This window comes from Harmonia axyridis, chromosome 1, assembly GCF_914767665.1.
Source record: "Harmonia axyridis chromosome 1, icHarAxyr1.1, whole genome shotgun sequence".
Taxonomy (NCBI): Eukaryota; Metazoa; Arthropoda; class Insecta; order Coleoptera; family Coccinellidae; genus Harmonia; species Harmonia axyridis.
This window is the reverse complement of record NC_059501.1, coordinates 1,701,377-1,727,763: the sequence shown is the minus strand read 5'-3', so window position 1 is coordinate 1,727,763 and position 26,387 is coordinate 1,701,377. Positions and strand designations below refer to the sequence as shown.

Genomic DNA, 26,387 nt, shown 5'->3' with positions numbered 1-26,387 from the left:
CTTAGCTGGTACCATATCACTAACATTTGTTTACATACTTTGGATCTGAAAACTTACGGGTGTTTTTTTTTGAGGTATATAACTTGGCATTACTGTTCAAGATGGCGACCGATTTAACAGCTGTCAAGTGATTTATTCGCAGTTTGGTTTGGCAATTTATCACAAATAGACTCACGCCAGAACAACGCTTGCAAATAGTGCAATTTTATTTCGAAAATAATGGTTCTGTGCGGAATACGTATCGCGCACTACGTCCATTTTATTTTGTTTAGCGATGAAGCGCACTTTTAGTTGAATGGCTACGTCAACAAACAAAACTGCCACATTTGGAGTGAAGCTAATCCTCAAGTGTATGTCGAAACACCGTTACATCCAGAAAAACTGACTGTTTGGTGCGCTTTATGGGCTGGTGGAATCATTGGTCCGTACTTCTTCAAAAACGATGATGGCCAGAACGTTACAGTCAATAGTGATCGGTATAGAGCCATGATTACTAACTTTTTCATTCCTGAATTGAACAACCATGATGTCCAGGAGCTGTGGTTCCAACAAGACGGCGCAACATGTCACACAGCTCGAGCCACAATCGATTTATTGAAAGACACGTTTGGTGACCGCCTAATTTCACGTTTTGGACCTGTGAATTGGCCTCCAAGATCTTGTGATTTAACACCGCTAGACTACTTTCTGTGGGGCTATGTAAAGTCATTGGTTTATGAGGATAAGCCACAAACCCTTGACCATTTGGAAGACAACATTCGCCGTGTTATTGCCGATATACGGCCACAAATGTTGGAAAAAGTAATCGAAAATTGGACGTCCAGATTTGACTACATCCGAGCCAGCCGTGGCGGTCATATGCCAGAAATCATATTTAAAATGTAATGCCACAAGATTATCTTGCGGATAAATAAAATTGATGTCAATCGAATAATCCATCGTTGTTTTATTGCAATTTCAAGTTCTATAGCTCTAAAAAAAAACATCCTTTATATATGGTACAAGCTAAGAGCTACTTATAATCACAGAAAATCAACTCTTATTTCTCCACAGCACTCTTGACCACGAATTTTAATGAATGCTCGTTACAAGAGTAGCAAATGAAACAAGTCATTTATGGTCCAAGAGTTTTATTTCTCATCTATATAATAATATACTTTGTCGATCAAGGAACACTAGGAATTAAACATACTTTAAAACCATTGTCCTTCACCTAAGCACTACTTAAAAATTACAAAATTGAGATCTGGAGAGTATATGAAGATAAATTTCGATAATTCAAGTACTTAGTACATTCCCAAAAAAAAAAAAAAATCAAAAATTACAGTGGTTTCCTAGTAATAAACAAATGATTAAGTAAATAAATTCAAACAAGTCTCAACCTCAAAAACAGGAAAATATCACTTATGAAAATAGAAAATTCTTTTGAGAAGAGTTTGTCCCGATTTGTTACAGAATAAAATATTTTCTCAATTCGTCTTAAATCAGTCATTTGCGTTTACATACAGATATAAAATTGGATCCAACTGCAGCTTTTCCCCATTTGCACTGACTAGAAAAATGTTCAAATTAACTAAGAGATCGGAGAGAAATACCAAAAAGTTACAACTAATATTAAAATTTTTTTCTTTATTATACACTTGAATTCATATAGGTTGAACTCTGTAGTTGGATCCAAAAATGCACAACCTTTAAATTAGCCATAAAAAATATAATAGATACTTTTTTGTGGATTTTAATTTACAAGGGATTCATAGTTCTTTTTCATAACAAAATCACGATGCCTTCAATTTTTTGAAGTTTTCCAAAAATCTCGAGCTATTAATAACTTAATAACGAATAGTAAAACTATATTGAAATACAAGTTATAATTATATGACATTCAGTCATCTTAATAATTGATGTTTTCTAAAATTTAGTTAAGATCTAGGAAAAATCAACTGAATTATCAGTCTTTGAATTTTCACAGATCGTAATCATCTCAACAATTATTGAAGATCCTATGACATATTCAACTTTTCCACTTATTTCCGGAAATGTTGAATATACTCATAAGTTGATAATTTTAAAAAATTTTGTACTATTGTCTGTTGTCGAGAGGATTACTAAAACTGTTTCCTAACAAATAAATGAGGCTAATGAACGATATTCGTGATGAAGAATTCAACTGCATCAGTTTTTTTCCTAAATCGTACACAAAAATGAATGCCACTATGCTAAATGATCAAGTATAAAAAGAACACCTTATGAATTACAAAAAAGTTTATCTGCATGAATCGTTGACTGCAATTTTTCGGAGAAAAAGCTCGGATATCCACTTCTTATTGCATCTTCAAAAATTGATCACAATAAAATATACCACTAATGACTAAGAAAGTTAATGTCACCTGAACAAAATTAACAAGAAGTGAGTAGCAAACGAAATATCAATAAACAGTACCATTGAAATAATACATGAATTATTGGATAGTTAGGTTCAAAATGTTTAGGCGTAGGTTCTGTATCATGTTTGAAGAGACTATTTGACCATTTCTCGATATGGATAATGTATATGAAGTAATTCGAGTTCAGTGTTGACTCGATGTATGAAAAATGAAGTAACCGCACTTTGTACTTTGTCCCAGAATACATTTGACTCACGATTCGACAACAAAGAGGTCCATTAGAAACTACATGTCACTAACTACTTTACAAAAACATGCGAAATGTTTAGTGTGCTAACCCCAACAGCAATCCTAACCTAAGCTAACCTAACTATTGTCTACAATTTTGACCAGCATATCCTTCATAATTCTATTGAACAAAGTAAATTGTGGGTTATTAATAGGAGGTTAAGTCCTTATTTTGCTAATTATCTCTCTGTATACACTTTTCTATTGCATTTAAAAAAGTGTTTATACACAATTTTGAAGTATTTTTCAATACGCATATCCAGTCATTATAATGTGATCAGTTATTGCAGATTTATCTATTTTATTATTCTTTTATCCCTCATATCAAGTAAGAATATTCCTAGTATTCTATCCTATGCATATTTTTTCGCAATCTTTAAATTCCTTAGATACTTGATTTTAAAGAGTATAACCAGAAAATTGTTCAGTTTAATGTTGAATTTCTTAAATGAAGATCTTTCAAAATTTAATTAAGAAAATCAACATAAAATAAGCTCATAGAACAGCAAATGAAATAGGTAAAAAATAATTAGGCATAAACTTCTTCTAAAATTTAAATCCGGTATCCAAGAAATCAAACGGTCAGATTGCGAAACAGTACACATAGAAAAAACTACTACGAATATACTCACTAGATATAAGAAGTATTTAAAAATATAAATAAATCAGCAACAGATAATAACATTTTTACAACTGGACATGATTTATTGGGACAATCGATGAACTTAATCGTGAAACTTAAAATTTTGTAAAAAACGTTTTTGAATACTATAGATGGTTTAGAAATGTGTATAAAGACAGATAATTCGCTTAATAATGACTAAACGTCTACCAACAATCCATTGTTTACTTTTTTAATTGAATTTTTGAAGTATTGGAGGTAAAAATTCTAGCCAATAGAAGGCTAGATTAAATTAATGTTGAGGTTAGCAGTCTAACCAAGTGCCTGATGATGACAACTTTGTTGGCGAAACTTGCGTCAAACGCTAAATTAAGTGTGTTTACTTCAAATGGATAATGAAGATGAAACAGAATTGAATTGTTTAGTTCTATTGAAACATTTTAGTCGAATCAACTAAGGGAATAAACATCGGTACTCGAATTAGACAATAATTTTAACACCGATATTAAGTTTCGAATTCATCACATCAATTAATTGAACCAGATCTTCATTTGTTGCGGCGTATAGACACAAATCATTCATTTTTTACAGATAAGAAACATCAAGATCAATTTTCTACCGATGAAAATCCAACTTGCTTGACTTTCGACAATTCGAATTATTATGAATGAAAAAAATGTTTTCATTGGTAGAGTATCTATCCGGATAAAATCGTGCACTTGATTACTAACATTGCACGACTTTTACCAGGTAACGTTGAAGAAAAAAAAATAAGAATTAAAGAATTACATTAATGTGGAACTTCAAGCTCTTTAATGAAGAACAAATGGAACAACAGAGGATTCGACACTTATGGCTGTTTTCCATTGAATATTAAAAAAGAAACCTTTTCTTCGAGATTGGAAAAAATACTGAATATTCAAAACAATCAAGATATTATTTTTAGGGTAGATTGAATGTAAAATGATTCAACATTTCGAATATAATCAAAGAAGAAAATTACAACAACAATTTATTTCACTAATAACATAACACAGATGTTCACGAGTATTGGTAATATTAACAACAGTTATATCTTTGATAATTGCCAGTATTATTTTAGACGTTCAATATCAATTACATGTACCTCGATATCGAATTTATCGATTTTACGGATTATAAAAGATTTTTCTTCAGTTTAGTTAGCCTCGTTCTTTTCTTCTTCATTGAAATCTTGAAGCTATTTCACACAAGATTCACTATCAGATTATAATTAAAAATTATCGAATAAAAGGGTTTATTATTGTAAAATCACTCAGACACATCAATTAATTTACAATAGTGTACACCAACAACTTAAAACAGAGAATAATTTTTGGTACTGAGGAATAAAAAAAAATTTCGAAATAAAATGTGCGTACGTTTATAAATGAGACAGGGTTTGGTGGTTGCTCGATGATCATCTAAATAAGTTAAATTTCATTTAGAATCAAACTGTACATTGCGTTCGAATCGATCGTCCAGTATAAAATGTGAACGGTCAATATTAATTAAAAAGAATGCAGCGCGATCGTTTTTGAAAAACACAACAATTTCAATTAACCGGTGTAAATAGGGCGTGCCATATAAGTTCATAAATTTCATGGCCAAATCAAAACGAGAATCAAAAAAACACTTAATACTCAAATGTGTTAAATTAAAATAGAGAATACAAGCAACTGAAGACTAATAAATTCGTCTATTGTCAAGTTTAATTATGAAATATATTGGATAATTTCAGAGGTTACACATTTAATGTGTGTATATTTTGGTTGTCACACTCCTCGAATCGTTAGAGATATAGAGAGAGGAAAGACGATGGTACAGCTAATGGAGGTGATGGTTGTTGAAAAAGGGACGCTGCTCAGGTACCATTTACACGAGAATGATCTCAACAGCGAGATGTACAGGTACAGCAAATGCAAAGGCGACAATGGTTAGTTACCACATTCTTCTGATTGCTACCTATAAAACAACAAAGGTTTACATGACCTTCTAAAGATTCATGTTTATGTCAAATAAACATAATCGTTACAAACCATATTGCAGGGTATTTCAATAAGAGCGCAAGATTTAAATTGATCATGTCATGACATATCGATATGTTGGTACTAAGAACTCTAAAATACTGGTGCGTCCACTGATTAGATTTTGTTTAAGATAATTCTGGCGATTCTGCCCGGCATGGGTACCTTTTCATTTTTCTTCCTCAAGGTGGCGCTATACAACGAATTCAATCAACTTTTGACAGAACAAAATTTTAAAATGATGCCGTTGATTGGTCAAATCAAAGGCATCAAATGATGTTCTGTCAAAAGTTGATTGACTTTTGGTTTAACCTCAAAAGGATTTTGACAGAAATACGAGTGAGAGCCATTATCAGTATCATTAAAATCCAAAAATCGCCACTTTAATTTCAAGATTTTTCAAGAGTAAGTGAGCACACCAGTGTTTTAGACATCTTAGTTGGTACACCACTTAGTTGCAGCCTTCAAGGCTCAACCAGATATTGTGCATTCCAAACACACAAATGTCTACTCTACCTGTATATAAAATGTGGCATTTAAATAATAACTAGAAAATGAAACAATATTACAAGATGGTGAAAGTGACCAAAATTCGTTTCTCTCTATTCTAAATATGATGTGTCATGTTATATTTCTGTTTGTAACGGGTGTTTTTTTTCGAGGTATATAACTTTAAGTTGGCATTACTGTTTAAGATGGCGACCGATTTAACAGCTGTCAAGTGATTTATTCTCATTTCTCAGTTTGGTTTGGCAATTCATCATGAATAGACTCACGCCTGAACAACGCTTGCAAATAGTGCAATTTTATTTCGAAAATAATGGTTCTGTGCGGAATACGTATCGCGCACTACGTCCATTTTATTTTGTTTAGCGATGAAGCGCACTTCTGGTTGAATGGCTACGTCAACAAACAAAACTGCCGCATTTGGAGTGAAGCTAATCCTCAAGTGTATGTCGCAACACCGTTACATCCAGAAAAACTGACTGTTTGGTGCGCTTTATGGGCAGGTGGAATCATTGGTCCGTACTTCTTCAAAAACGATGATGGCCAGAACGTTACAGTCAATGGTGATCGGTATAGAGCCATGATTACTAACTTTTTCATTCCTGAATTGAACAACCATGATGTCCAGGAGCTGTGGTTCCAACAAGACGGCGCAACATGTCACACAGCTCGTGCCACAATCGATTTATTGAAAGACACGTTTGGTGACCGCCTAATTTCACGTTTTGGACCTGTGAATTGGCCTCCAAGATCTCGTGATTTAACACCGCTAGACTACTTCCTGTGGGGCTATGTAAAGTCATTGGTCTATGCGGATAAGCCACAAACCCCTGACCATTTGGAAGACAACATTCGCCGTGTTATTGCCGAAATACGGCCACAAATGTTGGAAAAAGTAATCGAAAATTGGACGTCCAGATTGGACTACATCCGAGCCAGCCGTGGCGGTCATTTGCCAGAAATCATATTTAAAATGTAATGCCACAAGATTATCTTGCGGATAAATAAAATTCATGTCAATCGAATAATCCATCGTTGTTTTATTGCAATTTTAAGTTCTATAGCTTTAAAAAAACACCCTTTATTTGTTACATTTTGTAGTAACACGTACATACTTGTGAATGCCACACTTTATATTTCTAAGAAAGTTGGGTTAGTAACATTTATGATCTTTGTTGGATTCTTCTCCATCCTGAATCGCAGCAACACAATCAAAATGAAGGGTATTCCATTTGAAACCTGCACTTTTACTCAAACACCCTCAATGCGTTATGGTATCGATCCGAGATGATCGGTACTTGATGACTTGAAACAGAAAGACAACTTACCTATGTGCTATGATCCCATTGATTGGAGAAACTGTTGGTATCATCTCAAGCTCTACGAGCAGTGGAAAATGGTCGGAGTACACGTGAGGATGGGGGCAACCGATGACTTTATTCTGGGTGAGCCATTCGGACGACAATGGTCCAAGCAGACCCAATGGAGTCATCGTGTTCTTAGCGTAGAAGATGTAGTCGATGATACCCTTGAAATCGAAGGTGTAGTTCGTGAAGGGCATGATGTCGTCGCTGTACGCAGACGCGAGCTTGAAGGAATGTGTAAATTCATTGGGTTTATCACAGCTCATTATCTTCTCCAGACATTGCTTGTAGCTCAAGTCTTTGAAGTCCTTGTGGTCTTGAGAGACCCTACCGGTACTAAGGAATTCAACTACACCAGAATCTGGCAGAGAGTTGAAGTCACCGCACAGGACCAGCTGTATGTTTTCAGCGGCCACCGACGATCCGTCGACCGATTTTAACAGCTTGGCCGAATTCTCCAGTATGCTCTTCAGCTCCTTGTTGAGCATCATCGTTTGGATCAGTTTAACATCACAGAATTCTGGATCCCAGTGGATATGTGCCGTGCAGACCAATATGGGTTGTTGGATCGCCAGACCTAGAACCAGAAGGGGACGTCTTTAGCGAGGCTTCCATCATTGGATTACCCAACTCTATACGCTAACAGAAAGGGTGCTCCTGCTTTGTTTACATGTTAACATTTTGAAGCTACTGTGTTTTTGGAAGAGAGTGGCAGCACTTATCTTTTTTGTGAGAATTAATTCAGAGACCTTGGTTTTCTCTAACCAAGTGAATCTTCCTAATACATCAAAAATAACTTTACTAAGACGGGGAAAAAGAAATGCACTAACCACACTTTCAAAAAGAATCTGGTCACAGGATGTGTCGCCTTGGTGAGCAAATACAAAAAACGATTTGGACGAGTAAGAATGAGGATGGAACCTCTTTGAGACCATCCCAGATACTGGAGTTCATTAGAACTCTAGAACTGGAAGGCGAGAAGTACTCTGATGGGGACAACAATAGACCTTAAGTGTAATCACTAAGGTAGTATGACTAAGAAGGAAATTCATTCAGCACTTCCCCCTCTTTCTAACCTAGTGGCTCCACTTTTATGCTGCTTTGAGCGTTCCATGTAGTGAATAGAGCTCATTTTCTTTCATCAATGTCAGTTGTCACACATTGAAGTGGCTGTCAATTTCTAGACATTTCAAGGAAGCTTTCATCAATGTTGAAGGTAACAATTAAAGAAAACCACATATCCTTTTGAACCAAACGACAACTGACACTAATGGCAGATTATATTCGAGGACGTCAATGACAGAACTGAGTGGAGGTCCTTACCGTTGTCCCAAGCGTTCTCTGTCGTTTGCAAAAGAGCTGCCAAGCCTATGTTGTCTTTAGGCATGACCCTGTTGAGCATGTGTTCTAAACCATCCGCATTCGCCATTGCCAATTGGTTGAATTCTACCAGGTGCTCCTTTATCAGTGTGAATCTGAAAATTAAATCAACCGAATTATAGTTTTTAAATTATGAAATCAACGGAACAAAATCCCCTGGAAGGAGAATTGCTATTTTCGCCTTAGTGCCTATTCTGATGCTTATGTCAGGTATCAAATTATTACGTACAGACATAGAACGAAATAGGCACGATGTTTTCGTGCCTATTTCACTGTCGTTTTCGGGAATCAGATTTACTTATTCAGTTCTAGTCTTTGATCTTCAAAATAAAAACAGGACCGAAATGGACATGCCGTCTTCATGCCTATTTTGATGTTTATATGAGAGATTGAAATGGGCACGAAGGCGTGCCAGTTTCGTTTAAATTTTAGGCACGGCCAGTCAGCCCGATGGATGAGCACAGAAAATGACTTGTGAATTAGAAAAAAGACACGGAAATTAGAATAAGGCACGGAACTTAGAAAAGGGCACGGAAATTAGAATAAGGCACGGAACTTAGAAAAGGGCACGGAAATTAGAAAAGAGCACGGAAATTAGAAAAGGCATGGAAATTAGGAAAAAAGGGATAGAAATTAGAAAAAGGCACGAAAATTAGAAAAGGGCACGGAAATTAGAAAAGGGCACGAAAATTAAAAAAGGGCACGGAAATTAGAAAAAAAGGGACAGAAATTAGAAAAAGACACGGAAATTAAAAAAAGGCACGAAAATTAGAAAAAAAAGGGACGTTGGAATAAAGTGGAAATTGGTATGGAACTCACTTGGATGTCCTGAAGAATATGGCGCAGCCGTCTACGTATTTCCTCTCGCTTTCCGCCATGTGTTTCGCCCTTGATTTCGGCGAATAGATGCCGTTATAACCGTCTCTCTTCAATTCTGGCAAAAAAAAATTGTAGAACTGGTCCATCTCCACCTCTTGCAGGTTGATAATGTCCGCTTGGTAGTGCCTTATCTCTGCTAATATTCCTTTTTTCCTATAATCCCAGCTTAGGGCCCAGCTGGGACAATAACTGTACATTTGTCGAGTGGCATACTTATCACATAACACATTGTAACACATCACCGTGAAGATGCCTGCGGAATGAGGAGCAATTAGTTGAATTCAGAGCGCTGCACGTTCGAAAAAGTGTTAATTATCGATTAAATATATCGAGCATTTGAAAGGAGTGAACTACGAACGGTTTCTGAAAAACTGAACGGCTTAGAGGTAGACAAACTACATAGATAGAGAACTCGACTACTCATGGGTACCTCAGGAATAATTTTATCAAAGAAAAAACACTGCAATTTTACTAGACTATGGTTTATTATTTCTACATTCAACGCACAAATACCTCGAGGAAGGAAAAAAATAACAAAACAGACTCATGATTTTATCTAAATTCGGTTTGCCTCAAATAAACAAGATGAAATTTTCAAATTTTTTTGACTATGTTTCATTTTGCTCCATTAGAGCTTCATTCTAAAATTATTCGGGATTTGCACAGGGTAAAATAAGATGTGAATGACCAAACATACTTTTTTTAAAGAACATCCTGTTTTTTATTACATTTTGAGATTGCATAGAATGAATGAACCCAAGTTTGTTTAAAGTTGCATTGTCTTAAAACTTACCGTTTTTGAAATATTTCGATTTTTCATAAATTGGAGATTCTTTTGAAAAATCCAATAGCTTCGAAATGAATTTAGTTAGTTGAATGAGAATTTGAAAGTGAATACTAGAAGAACGAAAGAAACTGACTTTTTGATAATCATTGAGAAATCTAGTGGGTGTTCAAAATGATGTTCAAACGTTAATATCGGGCTTATTGTAAATGCACACTCTATATTTTATTCTCCCATTTAGTGGAGAATTTTACGAAGACAATAAAATTTGCTGCCTAATGAAAAATAAAATACAGGCATTGGAAATGAGCTCGATATTAAAGTTTGAATAAGTCATTTATGGGTCATATTTTGAATGATTATCAAAGAGTCAGTATTCACCTCCGCTATTCATTTATTCACTTGCAAAATCACTTTCAAACAAATTCATCAATTTCGGAATCGTAAGGTTTTTACAAAGACCCTCCAATTTATGTAAAATTTCAAAAAATGAAGTACATGGGTTCTTTTATCCATGCAATCTGAAAATTCAATAAAAAACTGTTCCAAAAAAAAAACATACGTCGGTTAGTCGTTTACACTTTTTTGGTACACCCTGTGTATTTCCAAACAATTTGAGAATGTAGCTCTGGTGGAGCCAGATGAAACTCTTTCGAAAATTTCAGCGCTTAACAGTAATAGAGTGTCGTGTCAATGATGGAACACCTGTATATATAATATAGTATTTACAGAATTATCAAAAAAAAAAGGATTGAAAACACTTTTACAATTCAAAACAGGAGATTGATTTGATTTGTCAAAACTAACAGCAGCAGATGGTACACCCTGTATACATATTTCGAAACAATTTGAGAATGTAGCTCTAATGGGGCCTAATGATACTGTGTGGAAAAAAAATCAGCACTCAACCGTAATAGAGCGTCACGTCAATAGTGGAACACCCTGTATATTTTTTAAAATATCCTAAAAAAGAATTGCAGAATCGACTGGACTGATTTACATGGGCGTTCCTTTACTTCTGATTGGATATTTACTTTTTAGGGGAACTTTAAAAGTGATTAAGTATCTTTACAGATATTATACTCGTTTGAATAAATAACAAATACTATTTGACATGTAAACCGATTGTTTGTACTTGAATTCTGAAGTAAATAAAGAATGTTAGAGTACTCAGAATCATTTAATAGTCTCAAAAGTACCCATTAATGATTACTTTGACTAATTCACTTCCCAGCTAAGATGTTCAATGAAAATGAACGCTAAATTATCTTTCCGTTTATTTAATTCCTTAAGGTATCTAATTATATCTGCCAATTACTTGTTGTTTATGCAATGTGCGAATGGATTACGATTACAAAGGTAGCAGCAAGTCGAAATACGTGAATGTAGAATATAAATAAATAATAACGTGACTAATTCGAACTGTAAACTTTTTATCATATGGCGAATTCGAGGTAATCTTTCTTTTGTAACAGAGTTTCTCAATTTTTCGTTGAACCTGCAATAACCGATAAGAGAATAGATCAACAATAAAAATTGGAAATTATAATCGGACGTTTCTGAATTGGAGATATAAACAAAGAAAAAAGTACGATAAACATGGTTCTTCAAATGTTTTTTTTTTCGAGATAGAGGGTGTTCGAAGTTTTCTCAAGGTCATTTTCTCATAGAATCTCCTCACATATGACATGTCAATTGCCCGTGAAAATCTACAGGGTGATATCGTTTCAGGAACTATTTCCCCTTTTTCCTAGATAACTCTGGTTGTTTGAAAAATATAAAAAAGAGTCAATTAAATTTTTTGATTTCTTGCAGTTTGTTTGAAGTTTCATAATTATGCTTAAAACTAACCATTTTTGGGATATTTAAATTTTTCGTAAATTTGGGGGTATTTGGAAAAACTTAATAACTTTGAAATGAATGAATTTATTTCAATGAGATTTTGAAAGTAAATACAAGAAGTACGGAGGTAAGTTCTGACTTTTTGATAATCATCGAGAATTCTACTGATTGTTCAAAATGGGACAACATGCTTATTCCAAATGGCACAGCATGAATTTTAGTTTTTTTATTAGGAAGAAAATTTAAGTATCTTCGCAGAATTCTCTACCAACCAATAATGTAAAATATAGGTACCATTTGGAATAAGCCCGATATTAACATGTGAATAATTCATCAATTCATTTTCTCATTTCGAACACTGATTATCAAAAAGTCAATACTAACCGCTCTTCTTCTAGTATTCACTTTTTAAATCTCATTTGAATACATTTATTTATTTAGAAATTATTAGGTTTTTCAAACCACCCTCCAATTTTTGGATATGAAACTTCCAATAAACTTTGGTTAATTTATTCCATGCCATCTGAAAATTCACTTAAAATCAGGTTGTTTCATAAGAAAAAACATATTTTTGCATTTAGTCATTTACACTTTTTTGGTACACCCCTTGTATTTCCAAACAATTTGAGAATGTAGCTCTAATGAAGCCTAATGATACTGTATCAAAAAAATCGAAAATTTCAGCGCTTAACTGTAATACAGAGTCGCGTCAATGACGGAACATCCTGTATATATAAAACAGTATTTACATAATTACCAAAACAAGTTTTGAAAACACTTTTACGATTTAAAACAGCAGGAGATTGATTTGATTACTCGAAACTAACAATTGCTGGTGAATTTTTTGGTTCATGCATAAAACAAAGACTATTTATGGAATTTTTGGAACTACCAGTAGCGTAACACCAAAATTTCTGGAGGGAAAAAGGATATTCTTCCAGAAAAAAATGCATCCTGTGGACTTTCGCGTATATATAAGAATGTAATACCTTTGCCAAATTTAAACTGAAAAAAAAAAATCAGATTGTACGACGAAAAAACTTCAAACTTCATCACCCTATACCTTGAAACCTACTTCAATAACACTTATTATCCTTGAAATCATCAATTTAATCACCCCTCTTCGTGTGAACCTCCAATTAAGAAACACCTGCATACACTGCCCGAAACAAACAATGGACATCTTTACATCGACACAAAGCAAAAAAAAAGTGCGTTACTCACATGTCCTATTGCCAGAGGGTCTAGCCAATGGTATCCATGGGCGTGCGGGTGGCCTCGGCGCATTCACTGTAAGCAAAAACATTTCCATGTTGAAAAAAAAAAAAATTTAAAAACTAAAAAAAAAAAATCGAAAACTACGTGTCGGAATTCGACCGAGTCGGGTCGCGTGTAACGCGATATTTTATTGTTCTTCGAGGCCCGAGCGAAGGTCTGGGCAAGGTTCCTGCCGTAACAATAGAGGCCCGATCATCGATTCGTACGAGGTAATGAATTTTTTATCTGGGCCTGTTCCTGCTAAGAAACGGCCATTACTAAGCGACGAGATAGTGACATTATACGATTGCCGGTGCGTCGACAATGATTGTTGATATTAATTCAATCGTGCGCTATCGATACGGGATTAGCTGGAAGAATTCGCGCGATGGTATCGTCACGTACGAAGAACGCTTCGGTACTTCCGCAACAGAGTACGATTTCGGGTACGACCCGATTATTCGGGTACGGAACCTCCGTTACGCGTCGGTACGTTTCGCCAAGTGAGGTTCAGGGTACAAGGACGCGTCGGGTAAATATTATCGGTTCAAGAACGACCTGGTTGAAAAAGTTTTAGGGTACAAGGGCGACTTGAGTCAAAAAAGTTTAGGGTACGATGAAAGTGTATGTAATTCCTTCAATAAAATATTAGGGTACTAGAAAAAACTTGCGTTTTTGTGCACATTTTGAGTATGGGAGTGACATGAGTGGAAAAAGTTTAGGGTACGACGTCAAGTGTATGTAATTCCTTCAATAAAATATTAGGGTACGAGGATAACTTGAGTTCTTGGGCACATTTTGGGTATAAGAATATCATGAGTGAAAAAAGTTTAGGGTATGATGTCAAGTGTTTGTAATTCCTTCAATAAAATATTAGGGTACGAGGATAACTTCCGTTCTTGTGCACATCTTAGGTATAAGAGTGACAAGAATGGGAAAAGTTCAAAGTACGACGATGAGTGTATGAAAGCCTCTAGTAAAATCTTGGGGCACGAGGACAACTTGTGTTCTTGTGCACGTTTTGGTTATGAGAGTGACATGAGTGAAACATTTTTAGGTTACGACAAGTTAATGAATGCCTTCAGTAAAATATTAGGGTACGAGGATAACTTGAGTTCTTGTGGACATTTTAGGTGTAAGAGTGACAAGAGTGAAAAAAGTTTGGGGTACGAGGACAATTTGTGTTCTTGTGCACATTTTAGGTATGAGAGTGATATGAGTGAAAAAAGTTTAGGGTGCGAGGCGAAGTGTATGTGATTCCTTCAGTAAAATATTAGGGTAGGAGGATAACTTAAATTCTAGTGCACATTTCAGGTATAAGAGTGAAAAAAGTTCAGGGTCTGAGGCCAAGTTGATGTAAGCCAACTAATAAAAAATTGGGGTACGAGGACCACTTAGGTTCTTATTGACATTTTAAATATAATAACAAAATCAGTAAAAATAGTTTAAAAGTACGAAGTGGAGTTGACGAAATGGAAATCAGTAGAAAATAAGGGTACTAGAACGATATAAATACTTGAGATGATTTTGGGTATGATCATTTTTCAAGTAAGTACTTCCTTCTTCAAAATAGCTTTGTCGAAGGTAATTATGCAAATATTTTGTGAATAAAATACCGGGAAATGATAAGCTACAGATCCTGCTTAAAGGGATTGTGATTGTATCATCTATACCCAAGCGAAGTTTGAGTCATCAGTAATATAGTTTGTTATGGTGATTTTGTTAGTTCATCAAATTTTACATTGTTACATAATCTAATGAAGAAAACCAAGATCTTTATACACTTTTTTTGCAAAATTGCGATTGTTCCGTTGTTTGTAAGGCACGTAGCGTCGTCTCATTGAATATAAATGTCGTCTACATAAATATGTTTCAATTCCGCCAATAAAAAAGTATTAATCACAGCTCGGTAGCTTAATCCATTCATCCTTACAGTTGCACTAGGACAACTTGGGAGTATTTAAGACGATCTAGGATTTTGGGCCGACTTGAGACTAGTTTAGGGTATTAGGCCAACTAGGCGTACCCAAGACCATTAAGGATACTGGGAAAGCAAATGTAGTACTTAAGATTTTCAAGGTGCTAGAACAACTCGAAACATTTAGTGTACTAAGAAAGCAGTGGCTAGGACGATTTAAAATGTTAAGATAATTTTGGGGAGTTGAGACGATTTAAGGTACTTGGACAACTTGAAACAATATATGTACAATATTGGGACAACTTGGAGAAGTTGAAACGGTTGATGGTACTAGGACAAGACTGCTTGATAAGGGTATTAGGACAACCAGAAGTAGTTTAGATACGGACAAATTGGGAGTAGTTGAGAGGATTCAGAGTACTAGGACAGCATGACAAGATTATGATATTAGGACAAATGAGAGAAGTTGTACGGTTTAGGGTATTAGGAAAATTCTGGGTAGTTGAGACAATTTAGAGTACTAGGACAACATGAGCATTTTAAAAGACTCAACGTAGTAAAACAACATGACACGATTTAAGATATAAGGACAACTTGGAGTAGTTGAAACGATTTAGAGTACTAGGACAACATGAGCATTTAAAACGACTTAACGTACTAGGACAATATAACACGATTCGGGATATTAGGACAACTAAGGCTAGTTAAAACGATTTGAAATAGTCGAACAAATTGAAACGACCAAGGATATTAGGACGACTTGGGTAGTAGTTGGGAAGATATAGTTTACTAGGACAACTGGCAGTAGTCGAGAAGATTCGGGGTACTAGGACAACCAGAGACGAATTTGGCTATCATCGCAGCTCGACCGCGTCGATCGCGTAGCAACATAAATCCTTCCAGTCATCACCATCACCCATCTAATCCTCGGAGCGTGTCGTTAACCAAGACAATTGTCGTTTTGTGCACCGTCATCGAGACTGGCTCAGGTAATGACGGTGCACAGTCTGCGGGTAATATGTGTGCCAGTCGCAACAACAGCGATGGAGAGAAAGTTCCAGCGACCGACGGTAACGAGGCGTGTCCTGCTACTCTGTCCGTCCGTCCGTCCGTTGGCTTCTCTTCTTTCCATCTGGTGAGGACACTGAGGACTGTGCGACCGCGACGCTCGATAACGTTTCAAGTGGACGACGACGACGACGCGCGTGGGAAAGTCGACGGAGCGTGTCGGGAAAATTGACCCGGTGATGCCGCGTCGTCGTTGGGAAAAATAACTGGTAGCTGCGTCGACTGTTATGTGAATACTTCGTTATTTCGGAATATGCTATAGTAACTAATTGTTAATATGGAGAATAGCAAGTTGATTTTCTAAACGTTATTTTAGAATATGTTATAAAAACGAACAATAGTGTTTGAGCCGACTGTTATTCGATAACATGTTATTTTTGAATCTGTTATAGGAAATAGTAACGAATAATAAGTCGACTGTTATCAAAAATATCGAAAATAAGAAGGCTGTTATTCGATTAATACGTTATTTCAGAATATGTTATAAGAACGAATAACAAGTCGACTGTTATCAAAAATAACGAAATAATTAGCCTGTTATTTGATCAACACGTTATTTCAGAATATGTTATAGGAAATAGGAACGAATAACAGGTAACCCTTGATTGAATATAAGGAATAACAGGTCGATTAATTCTGTAAATAACGAGTAACAAGTCGATAATTTTACGGAATTAGGTAGATTAGTGAATTTCGGTGAATTTGATCAAAAACCCATTAAATCTTCTTGAAAAGTCCTGATATCGCTCCAGCAAAATTTTTTCTTCGTCAAAACTAGATTTACCTTTTTGAGGACACCTTTTTCACCGGAAAGAAGAAATATAAGAGAATTTAAGACTAGCGTTGATTATCTACAGGATGTTCCTAAATTCAAGGTACAAAGAAATATGAGTCCGCAAACGCTTTGTTTTTGAGATACAGGGTGTTTCTTGTAGTCCTACCTTTTTGTGACGATTATACCAGTTTATCGAATCTTTATTAATCTTCGATACAGATTGGGGGAATAATTAATAATGAATAATTAATTTAATCATCACAGCTTACCTACTGGGATCTTCATAATAATTTGAATTTTTCTGAGGATAACCATGAATGAATTTTTCTTTGAATCGGTAGTAGATAAAAAACTAGAAGAAAACAAAAAAAGTGTAGTACTGGACCAAAGTTTCTTTTCACCTTTTTCTGAACTACTGTTCCAGAAAAAATAACATTTGTAGATTTGCATTCAAAATAAGGGAAAGTGCCATGAGAAAAAAACTTGAAAATAATCAAACTTCAACACTCTGTATTTCGAAATCAAAGCATTTGGGGGCCGCACTTTATAGGACTCATTTTTCTTCAAAATGATCCGAGCTATCTGTCATTTTCGTTTGCATCTACAATTTAGGAACACCCTGAATTAAAAAAAAATGATTTCTCACTCAAATTGTTTTTCTTAAGCTTAGCTGCCTGAAATTATCAAACCATCAATTCGATTTTGTAACACACGTTGAAATCAACTAAATTATTATAGAAGTTCCAGAATTCTTTCAAGACCTTCTTCAGTTCTCAATCCTGAAATAAGTGACATCTAGACGAAATGCAATATTTATTGTTATTATTTTGCCTTCTGAAATAAGAGCGCAATCAAAACAAGAATTATGACGAAACAATTCATGACACACTGCGATCATTCTTCGCCAGTAGCAAGTTTGTATATCGAAAATTGAACCAATTTAGTTTCGAATACTCTGCTTATCTGTCAGATCTGACACCGTGTGACTTTTCGATCAAAATTATCTTAAACTTCGCGAACGCAGTTTGGTTCAAGTATTTTTGTTTACAAAATATGAAATTTTCCATCAAAATAGTTATTTATTCAACAGGAATATAAGACGACTGTTTTTTTGCAAGGACGAGATATTATTGTTTTGGCAGTCATAGTGACACTAAGCAATTGTGTATCTGGTAGTAAAAGTGACACTTTCCTGGGCGACAATGTAAATTAACGATAAGCTGAGGTCAACAAACGTTGGAGTTCGGGAATATGCTTTTACTATGAGATACACATATCGTTATTTCCGAAATCGCAATCAACATCATCATAAAATGAGGATTTTTTAAATAAATAATAAGTAAACTGGATTAGCGTATTTTGAATCTGCTCTAATGAGAGTAAGTGTCTTTGAACGATTAAAGTCACAATAAAAACTTTCCAGGAAACATTAGAGAAAAAAAAATGGGTTTTCAATAAAAGCATTAACAGTATTAACTTATACAAGGAAGATCATTTGAATTCGTGCTACAGCAATTATTGTATTATTGTTATAATTCTTGTAAAAAACTAGTTTGACGACTAGGATTGCAATATCTTCAGTAAAAAATTCGCGAGAATCACTTTATGTATTTTTTTCAGGAAAATCCTAGATTTGACCCTTGAAAGATATGAAAATGATTCTGAAAAAAAAAAAATTTCGGGTACCGTTGACAAAAAACCTCTCTTCGATGTCACAATACGACAATATGGAAGTGATTTATGACTTGTGCTGAGAAGAACATGTCCACTCAAGATAATGTTAGGTATATACTGAAAACTTTCACCTCGAGAATTCTTTTTTTTTCCACTTTCACCATAACACGAACGCATCGAAACGAAGCTTTCTTCTTTTATCGACCGTGAACAAAAAAAAAATTACCCAGTGAAAGGCTTTCACGAAAGAGATCAAGAAGATGTTGCATGTGAAATTTTAAACGATTATAACTCCGAGTAAATCACAACTAAGCACGAATAACCGTTCTGTGTAAATAACGATCTCGAAAAGAACCTCCTTTTTCAATAACAATAATTTTTAGCTGCATACAGCAATTAGTAGTGGACTCTCAGTTGTTGTCTACAAGGAAATTTGGCTTTCGTTTCGTTGATTAAGCTGATGTATTCGGATACTTCACCGATCTTTTGGAACATTTTTTTTTCGAGTTCTTCTCCATGGCCCAAATATTAAATGACTTTGATGGTAAATCAGAATATTATAAAACAATAAAACATGAATCCATCAATCTAACATTAACAGAATCCTTTCAGCATTGCCAATTTCATATTAAATCGAATAAAAAATGTTAATAGTGTTCATAATTTGTTATAGTTCTGTAAATAACACTTATTAAATAGATATAAAAATTATTTCTCTCAGCATAATATACTTAATAATTACATTAGTGACTAAGGAATAAAACCGAAATAACCAGCTGGTATGACATAAACTATATTGCAAGTACACTTCAATAAAGAGGTTTGAGGAATATTCTCAAAGAATAATTTCCACTATAAAATATTCAGTTATTGCGATTCTATTGAATGGTTTTATCAATTCATGTGGTTTTAAATGTCAACCAAGCACTTTTTCAATTGGCGGTATTAAATATGCACATCGACCCTGAAAGTATCAAGCTTAGATAAGATATAACGGCACTCTTGAATGAAAATTACTCAACAAAAGAGATCTGTGTTTTCGAAGGATAAAGAACTGTTATCTATAAATGGAAGAATATCCAGTTACTCATTGCAGCTAATAAAAAGCTTATTGAGTAACAATTATTGTTTTCAGAAAGGGAAAGAGTTATGTCATCGATAGGACTCGAAAATTCTTAAGCGTTAACAGAAAATAGCAATCCATACATACATAAAGTCTCCAAAAACGATTGTTACATCGAAGTGGTTTTGGAAATATTTTACTTGTAGCGAGAATTCATAAAATTTCAATAAGAATTGGTAATTCATAATTCGAACGTTACAAGAACACTGACAATTTTGGGTGAAGATAAAATAAAATTATTCGAGAAACACATTGATAATAAATATGTATATGTCCAACATTGAAACAATCCAACAGTGTTGCCTAACTCAAAAAAATTTCTGTTTACTCGGGATCATCTGGCAACAATGTCGCGACGCCTGTCAACCGCCAAAAAAGCGTGGAAACACTGAAAACCACGCCCAAAGCGTTGGATACGACCGAATCCAAATTTTTCGATGGATTTCAAATTATGTTTCAAAAATTTCGCATTGACAGCAAAAAGCCTTGTATCTTGTAAACATAGGGACCTGCATGAAAGGTGCACGACGATGTTTACGACCGGATATTACAGAGGAGTATCAGCTGTGAGCAACAGGTGTGGGTGTTTGTCGCTTGGCAGGTCGTTGAAGTCTCCGACGTTGAGGAACTCTGTGGTGCGTCGTGATCGTTTTGATAGCTTTCTGTGACGTTTTCGATGCTCATCATCGGAGGCATAGAATAAGAGGATAGTTTTAGTACTTAAAAATGAGGGAAGCACTTACGGAGAGTCGGGAGCTTCTGAGCGCTTGTTCAATGGTGTGCTAATTGCACTCTTAGACAATACAGAACTGAATATAGGTTTGTATGTGGGGTTCATGTGTGCCATTGATGCATGAATAAATGAGCGCTCAAATATTCCTTTCTTCACGTCAGTGTTTTTCAACATTTTTTTTTTGGTGTTCTTCTCGAATTTTTAATGACTCTGATGTTATCACCACGAAACTTTGCAGAATTGAATTTAATGACGTATTCGTTGTCAGTGAGTTGAATCTTATCGTTTGAGACAATACCAGGGACAAAAATTGACACTAATTCAAATATATTTTTGTGACATCGATGTGTATCAATTTTGATGTTAAATTTCATATACCTATATCATTTCGATGCTGTATGTGTTGACACAAAATTTCAACAAGATGGTAAATATCTCCAGAGTAATAACAGGTGTTTTTTTCGAGGTATATAACTTTCAAGTTGGCATTACTGTTCAAGATGGCGACCGATTTAATAGCTGTCGAGTGATTTATTCTCAGTTTGGTTTGGCAATTCAAGCGCACTTCTGGTTGAATGGCTACGTCAACAAACAAAACTGCTGCATTTGGAATGAAACTAATCCTCAAGTGTATGTCGAAACATCGTTACATCCAAAAAAACTGACTGTTTGGTGCGCTTTATGGGCTGGTGGAATCATTGGTCCGTACTTCTTCAAAAACTATGATGGCCAGAACGTTACAGTCAATGGTGATCGGTATAGAGCCATGATTACTAACTTTTTCATTCCTGAATTGAACAACCATGATGTCCAGGAGCTGTGGTTCCAACAAGACGGCGCAACATGTCACACAGCTCGTGCCACAATCGATTTATTGAAAGACACGTTTGGTGACCGCCTAATTTCACGTTTCGAACCTGTGAATTGGCCTCCAAGATCTTGTGATTTAACACCGCTATATTATTTTCTGTGGAGCTATGTAAAGTCATTGGTCTATGCGGGTAAGCCACAAACCCTTGACAACATTCGCCGTGTTATTGCCGATATACGGTCACAAATGTTGGAAAAAGTAATCGAAAATTGGACGTCCAGATTGGACTACATCCGAGCCAGCCGTGGCGGTCATATGCCAAAAATCATATTTAAAATGTAATGCCACAAGATTATCTTGCGGATAAATAAAATTCATGTCAATCGAATAATCGATCGTTGTTTTATTGCAATCTAAAGTTCTATAGCTCTAAAAAAACACCCTTTATAACTTTTTGAATAGGTTTTTTTATCAATTCATACTAGTGAAACCATTCTCATGAAATTTTCCATAATTTTTTTCGTATCGAAGCAATAAAATCAAGTTGCAATTCGATCTAAATCGTATTTTTGAGGTAATTGGGAAAACAAAATTCCAACTGACTAAATCTCTTCGAAATAATTGAGAAGATACATGCATCTCCTACTCATATGATGGCAGACTACTGTCTGAATCTACATAATATACGAATAAATATGTATCTGATCCGTGAAATAAATTCCTCTGATACCATACTTTGTTATTATTCAAAGCTCGTATTAATCACTGAAATTTATAACCATACAAATGAATACGAGTCAACAAAGAGATCTAAAATTAGATCTGACAGACTGACGGTTCAGAAAATTCTCTTCATCCTACATAAAAATGATAATATAAACTGCACCAAAATCCTTTTTGGCTTGTCTTATTCATTTTTTTTCTTTCTTCAAATGTGTCATTCTGTACGTAGCAACTAGGATTTACGAATCATCATATCCACCTACTCTCCAATAATCGATTTTCAAGGACAATCAAATGGCACTACGTGTTTGACATTCACCTGGCGATATGAAATCGCGTACTTGGTTTTTAGAGGACTGGAAAAAATTCACCTTGTACACGATATCCATTTTTTCGTTTAGTTACGTGAGGTACAGTTTAGGTACCTTATCTTGTTTCAGCTCTCAACAGTGTACGTGGTTTCTAGTTGATTCGATGAACGATTGTTACCAAACAATTAAATAAACGAATGTCATTGCTCTTGAAGTGAGGCTGTTATTAAATTTGTCCTGTCGGTTGAAAAACAAGATTACGGAAATAGGATATATAATATAGGTTATAGGAAACGTGAATATTTTTTATAATAGCTGGCTGCTTCATACTTTTCATAATTCTTGTCCTATGAACTGTGAAGACAATAACAGTAATTCAATTCGGAGAATCCTGAAACTTACCGAATCTGCAAATTGCAATCTCACATTGGTGCCATTCTCTGTAGTATGATCTAGGTTTGGTCTAGATTAAAGTCAAGCCAATGAGAAGTGTAGATGAGGTTTCATTTTATGGATTCAGTAAGTTTTTGAACTATTGAACAAAGAAGAGAAAAAATGGCAACACTGATATTAGTACCATTCTCTGTCAATTAGTCTTGGTTTGACGTTTCAGTTTGCAGATTTAGTAAGATTATGAACTATAAAACTATGAAAAATAAAAATGGCACCACTGATATTGGCACCATTCTCTGTGGTGTAGTATTGGTTTGGTCTCAGACTCTAGTCAGTGTAATGAATAGATGATGTCCAGTTTGTAGATTCAGTAAATGCTTGAAGAAGAAGTGACCATTGATATTGGTACCATTCTCTACCTGGTAATTTAGGCTTGATCTTCGACTCAAGACAATGAAATGAATAGTTGAAGTTTGAATTTTCAGATTTGGTTAATTTTCAAACTATGAGGAGGAAAAATGGTACCACTGATACTGGTACCATTCTCTGCAGTGTAGTCTAGGTTTGATCTCAGAATCAAGTCTATGGAAGGATAGTTTGTAGATTTACTAAGTTTTTGAAACAAAGAATAATGGGGATAAAAAATGGCACCATTCTCTGTAGTATAGCCTAGGTTTGATTTGACTCAAGTTGATGAGAAGAATAGGTGAGGTCTTCAGTTGACAGATTTAGTAAGTTTATGAACTATGATATGGAAAAAAGACACCATTCACTGATATCAGTACCATTCTCTATAGTGTAGTCTTAACCTCATGTCAATTAAATGAGAATTTGTGAGGTCTTCATTTAGTAGATTTAGTAAGTTTATGAACTATAGCACTATGATAGGGGAAAATGGCACCATTCACTGATATCGGTACCATTCTCTATCGTGTAGTCTTAACCTCATGTCAATTAAATTAGAATTTGTGAGGTCTTCAGTTAGTAGATTTAGTAAGTTTATGAACTATAGAACTATGATAGGGGAAAATGGCACCTTTCACTGATATCGGTACCATTCTCTATCGTGTAGTCTGAGACTCATGTCAATCAGATTAGAATAGGTGAGGTTTCAAGCTGTAGATTTTCGAACTAGAGAACTTTTAAGAGGTAAAACCAGCCGTAATCTGACATTCCTACGAATTGACAGTATTATACAAGCAAATAAAAGTTATTTTCGAAAAAACGAATCGACCTTTCTCTAAATTTTTCACGTAATTGGCCGTTTTCGTGACGGTAACACGAAAAACAACACGACAAACAATTATCACCAGTCTTCACTAGATAAATGGATATTGTTGCTCTTGTTAAGAGGCAGTTACGTACAGTTATCTATATACGTTTAATACCCGAGCAAGATGTCACTGTCTGGCCGGCAATATTTTCTCATTAAATAAACCGACCAATAATGATATTACTGTAAATCGACTTATACGGAGATAGGCACAATCTCGGTCACAGCATTCAATCACTGCAGGTGATTATGATCTCTAACTTAGGAACGGCAGTGCCCGGTGTCTGTTTTTATTGTTGTCTGGGCTCAGACGCCGTGCCCAGCTCGTGATGGATCTCCTCTTTCTATCCCGTGTATCTCGAGGAGACCCCACCCGAAGGATTTATGGAAACTTTTTACGAGAACACGATCGACAGATCCATAATCCGCGAGTTGAACACGCTGTACAACAAACCAGATGCGACAGAAAACGTAGTAAAGGTTTCACCTGAGCCATCACTTTTGAAGCTGTCATCGTCATTTGACAAGTAAAAATTATACCATTACTAAAAATGATAAATACACGTTTAAACAACGCATTGAAATTGTTAAAATATTCACTATATGAATAATGCGTAAGTGATATATCTGATTCTCACATTCACAAAGATGAAAGATTACCTATCACACCACAAGATACGAAGGGTGGTAGGGCATGCAAAGCTTCGAAAACTAATTGGGATTAAAAACATGTGCTCCACTGAAAACATTCAGCATTTATCAGTAACTAGTTTCGAATGCAGAATCGTAGAAATTTTCCATATGTTGAATTTGTAAACAACTTCCACGTAATTCGAAGTGTTGTTTTTCGTCTTTGTGAAATACATTCCATCCCTCATTCAATTAAGGTAATAGGCAATGCTGCTTATTGGTTGGGTTGCGATGTGTTATTTATTGAACAGGCGGCTTAGCAAAAACGGTTTTGAGATTTTTATTGCAGGGAATGTTGATAAACGCCTTTTAGATTGTGGTTTCAGTCCTTCTCGGTTTTTCTTCAGAGCAGTGTAGAGGAAACAGAGCCATTTCTGCAGGAACGACTACCATTATTCATCGCAAATTGATAATATCTAGATATATATTGTTTTCATAGAAACCCATAATTATTTATTACGAAATGTCGAAAGAACAACCTCGTTTTGATATCTAAGCCGAAAAGCAACAATATTTCACACGCTTGAGTTAACGTATGCAGTAGTTTGTAGAGCTTGTCTGTCTCTCCTATCCAGTTGAGCGTTTACATATCAGAATTTTGTCATTGATAACGCGAGTTTTTGTTCTCTTGAAACAAGTTGTAATATTACATATTTGAAGATTACGAACAGGCTTGTCTTGTCCATTTGTGTGCGACGTATCAACATCGAAAATGGAATGATTCGTAAAATATTGACACGTGGTTAAAACAAGTTTTGAATGATCTTAGGATATTCTGGGAAAATTATCATTTCCACATTATTTTAAAAGCTGAACAATAAATTTTGGACTGAGAGAGCACTATTATCTTACCAAGTACATCTCAGTATTCAGTAATGGTACTCTTGTATCGTGTAAAAAAAATCACTTTCAAATTTGTCCACAATACGACGAACAGTAGGACGATTAACTGAATAATGTAGTTTATGATTTATCCTTGCGTTTCTCTCGATATTCACAAATGAGCACTGATTTTCTTCAAACAATTTAACAATTTTTAGGCCTTGTTGAAGCATGTATCTTTCCATGATTGAATGGCATAGCCTACTAAGCACAAGTAATATAAGAAATGTCAAGAAATAATACGCACTACGGCCATTAGAACTATTTTAAATCAATGTTTGGAGGTATGAATTTTTCAAAATTTGGTTCCTTGATTTTTCGCCTTTAAAATCCGAGTATCATTTCCTCAAGCTGGGAGAATCAATGCCATATATAAAATCTGTTTTTTGTACCAAATTTTGTGGATGGCGAACCGGCGTTTATTCAATCAATTTTTCGATTCCAAAACGTCAACTTTGAAAATTTTAGGAAGGGTTAAATTTTTTTTTTTGGCCGATTCCAAAGGTTTATCATTGAAAATAATAAACCAAAATTAAAGTGCATATCAAAATCCACATCTTGATTTTTTCAGTGTCGTAACCGGCGATGGCCGCCTAGAATATGGGACACGAACCCACCAGATTTTTTTTTCGTAAATCTCCGCCGTTACAATTCGGGCGCA

The 26,387-nt window shown here is 35.1% G+C and overlaps 1 protein-coding gene across 4 annotated transcripts in view; it reads right to left on the bottom strand.

Moving 5' to 3' along the window:
- Positions 1-1,113: 1,113 nt before the first annotated feature.
- Positions 1,114-26,387, bottom strand: part of LOC123671562 (CCR4-NOT transcription complex subunit 6-like) — an 83,447-nt gene continuing 58,173 nt past the window's right edge. For all 4 annotated transcript variants that reach the window (XM_045605474.1, XM_045605475.1, XM_045605473.1 and 1 more), the window contains 5 exons: positions 13,320-13,385; positions 9,410-9,722; positions 8,534-8,685; positions 7,175-7,787; positions 1,114-5,277 (listed from right to left, as the gene is read on the bottom strand). In XM_045605474.1, coding sequence (XP_045461430.1) covers positions 5,274-5,277; positions 7,175-7,787; positions 8,534-8,685; positions 9,410-9,722; positions 13,320-13,385 — 1,148 coding nt within the window. In that variant the 3' untranslated portion in view covers positions 1,114-5,273. The remainder of the gene's footprint in view (positions 5,278-7,174; positions 7,788-8,533; positions 8,686-9,409; positions 9,723-13,319; positions 13,386-26,387) is intronic.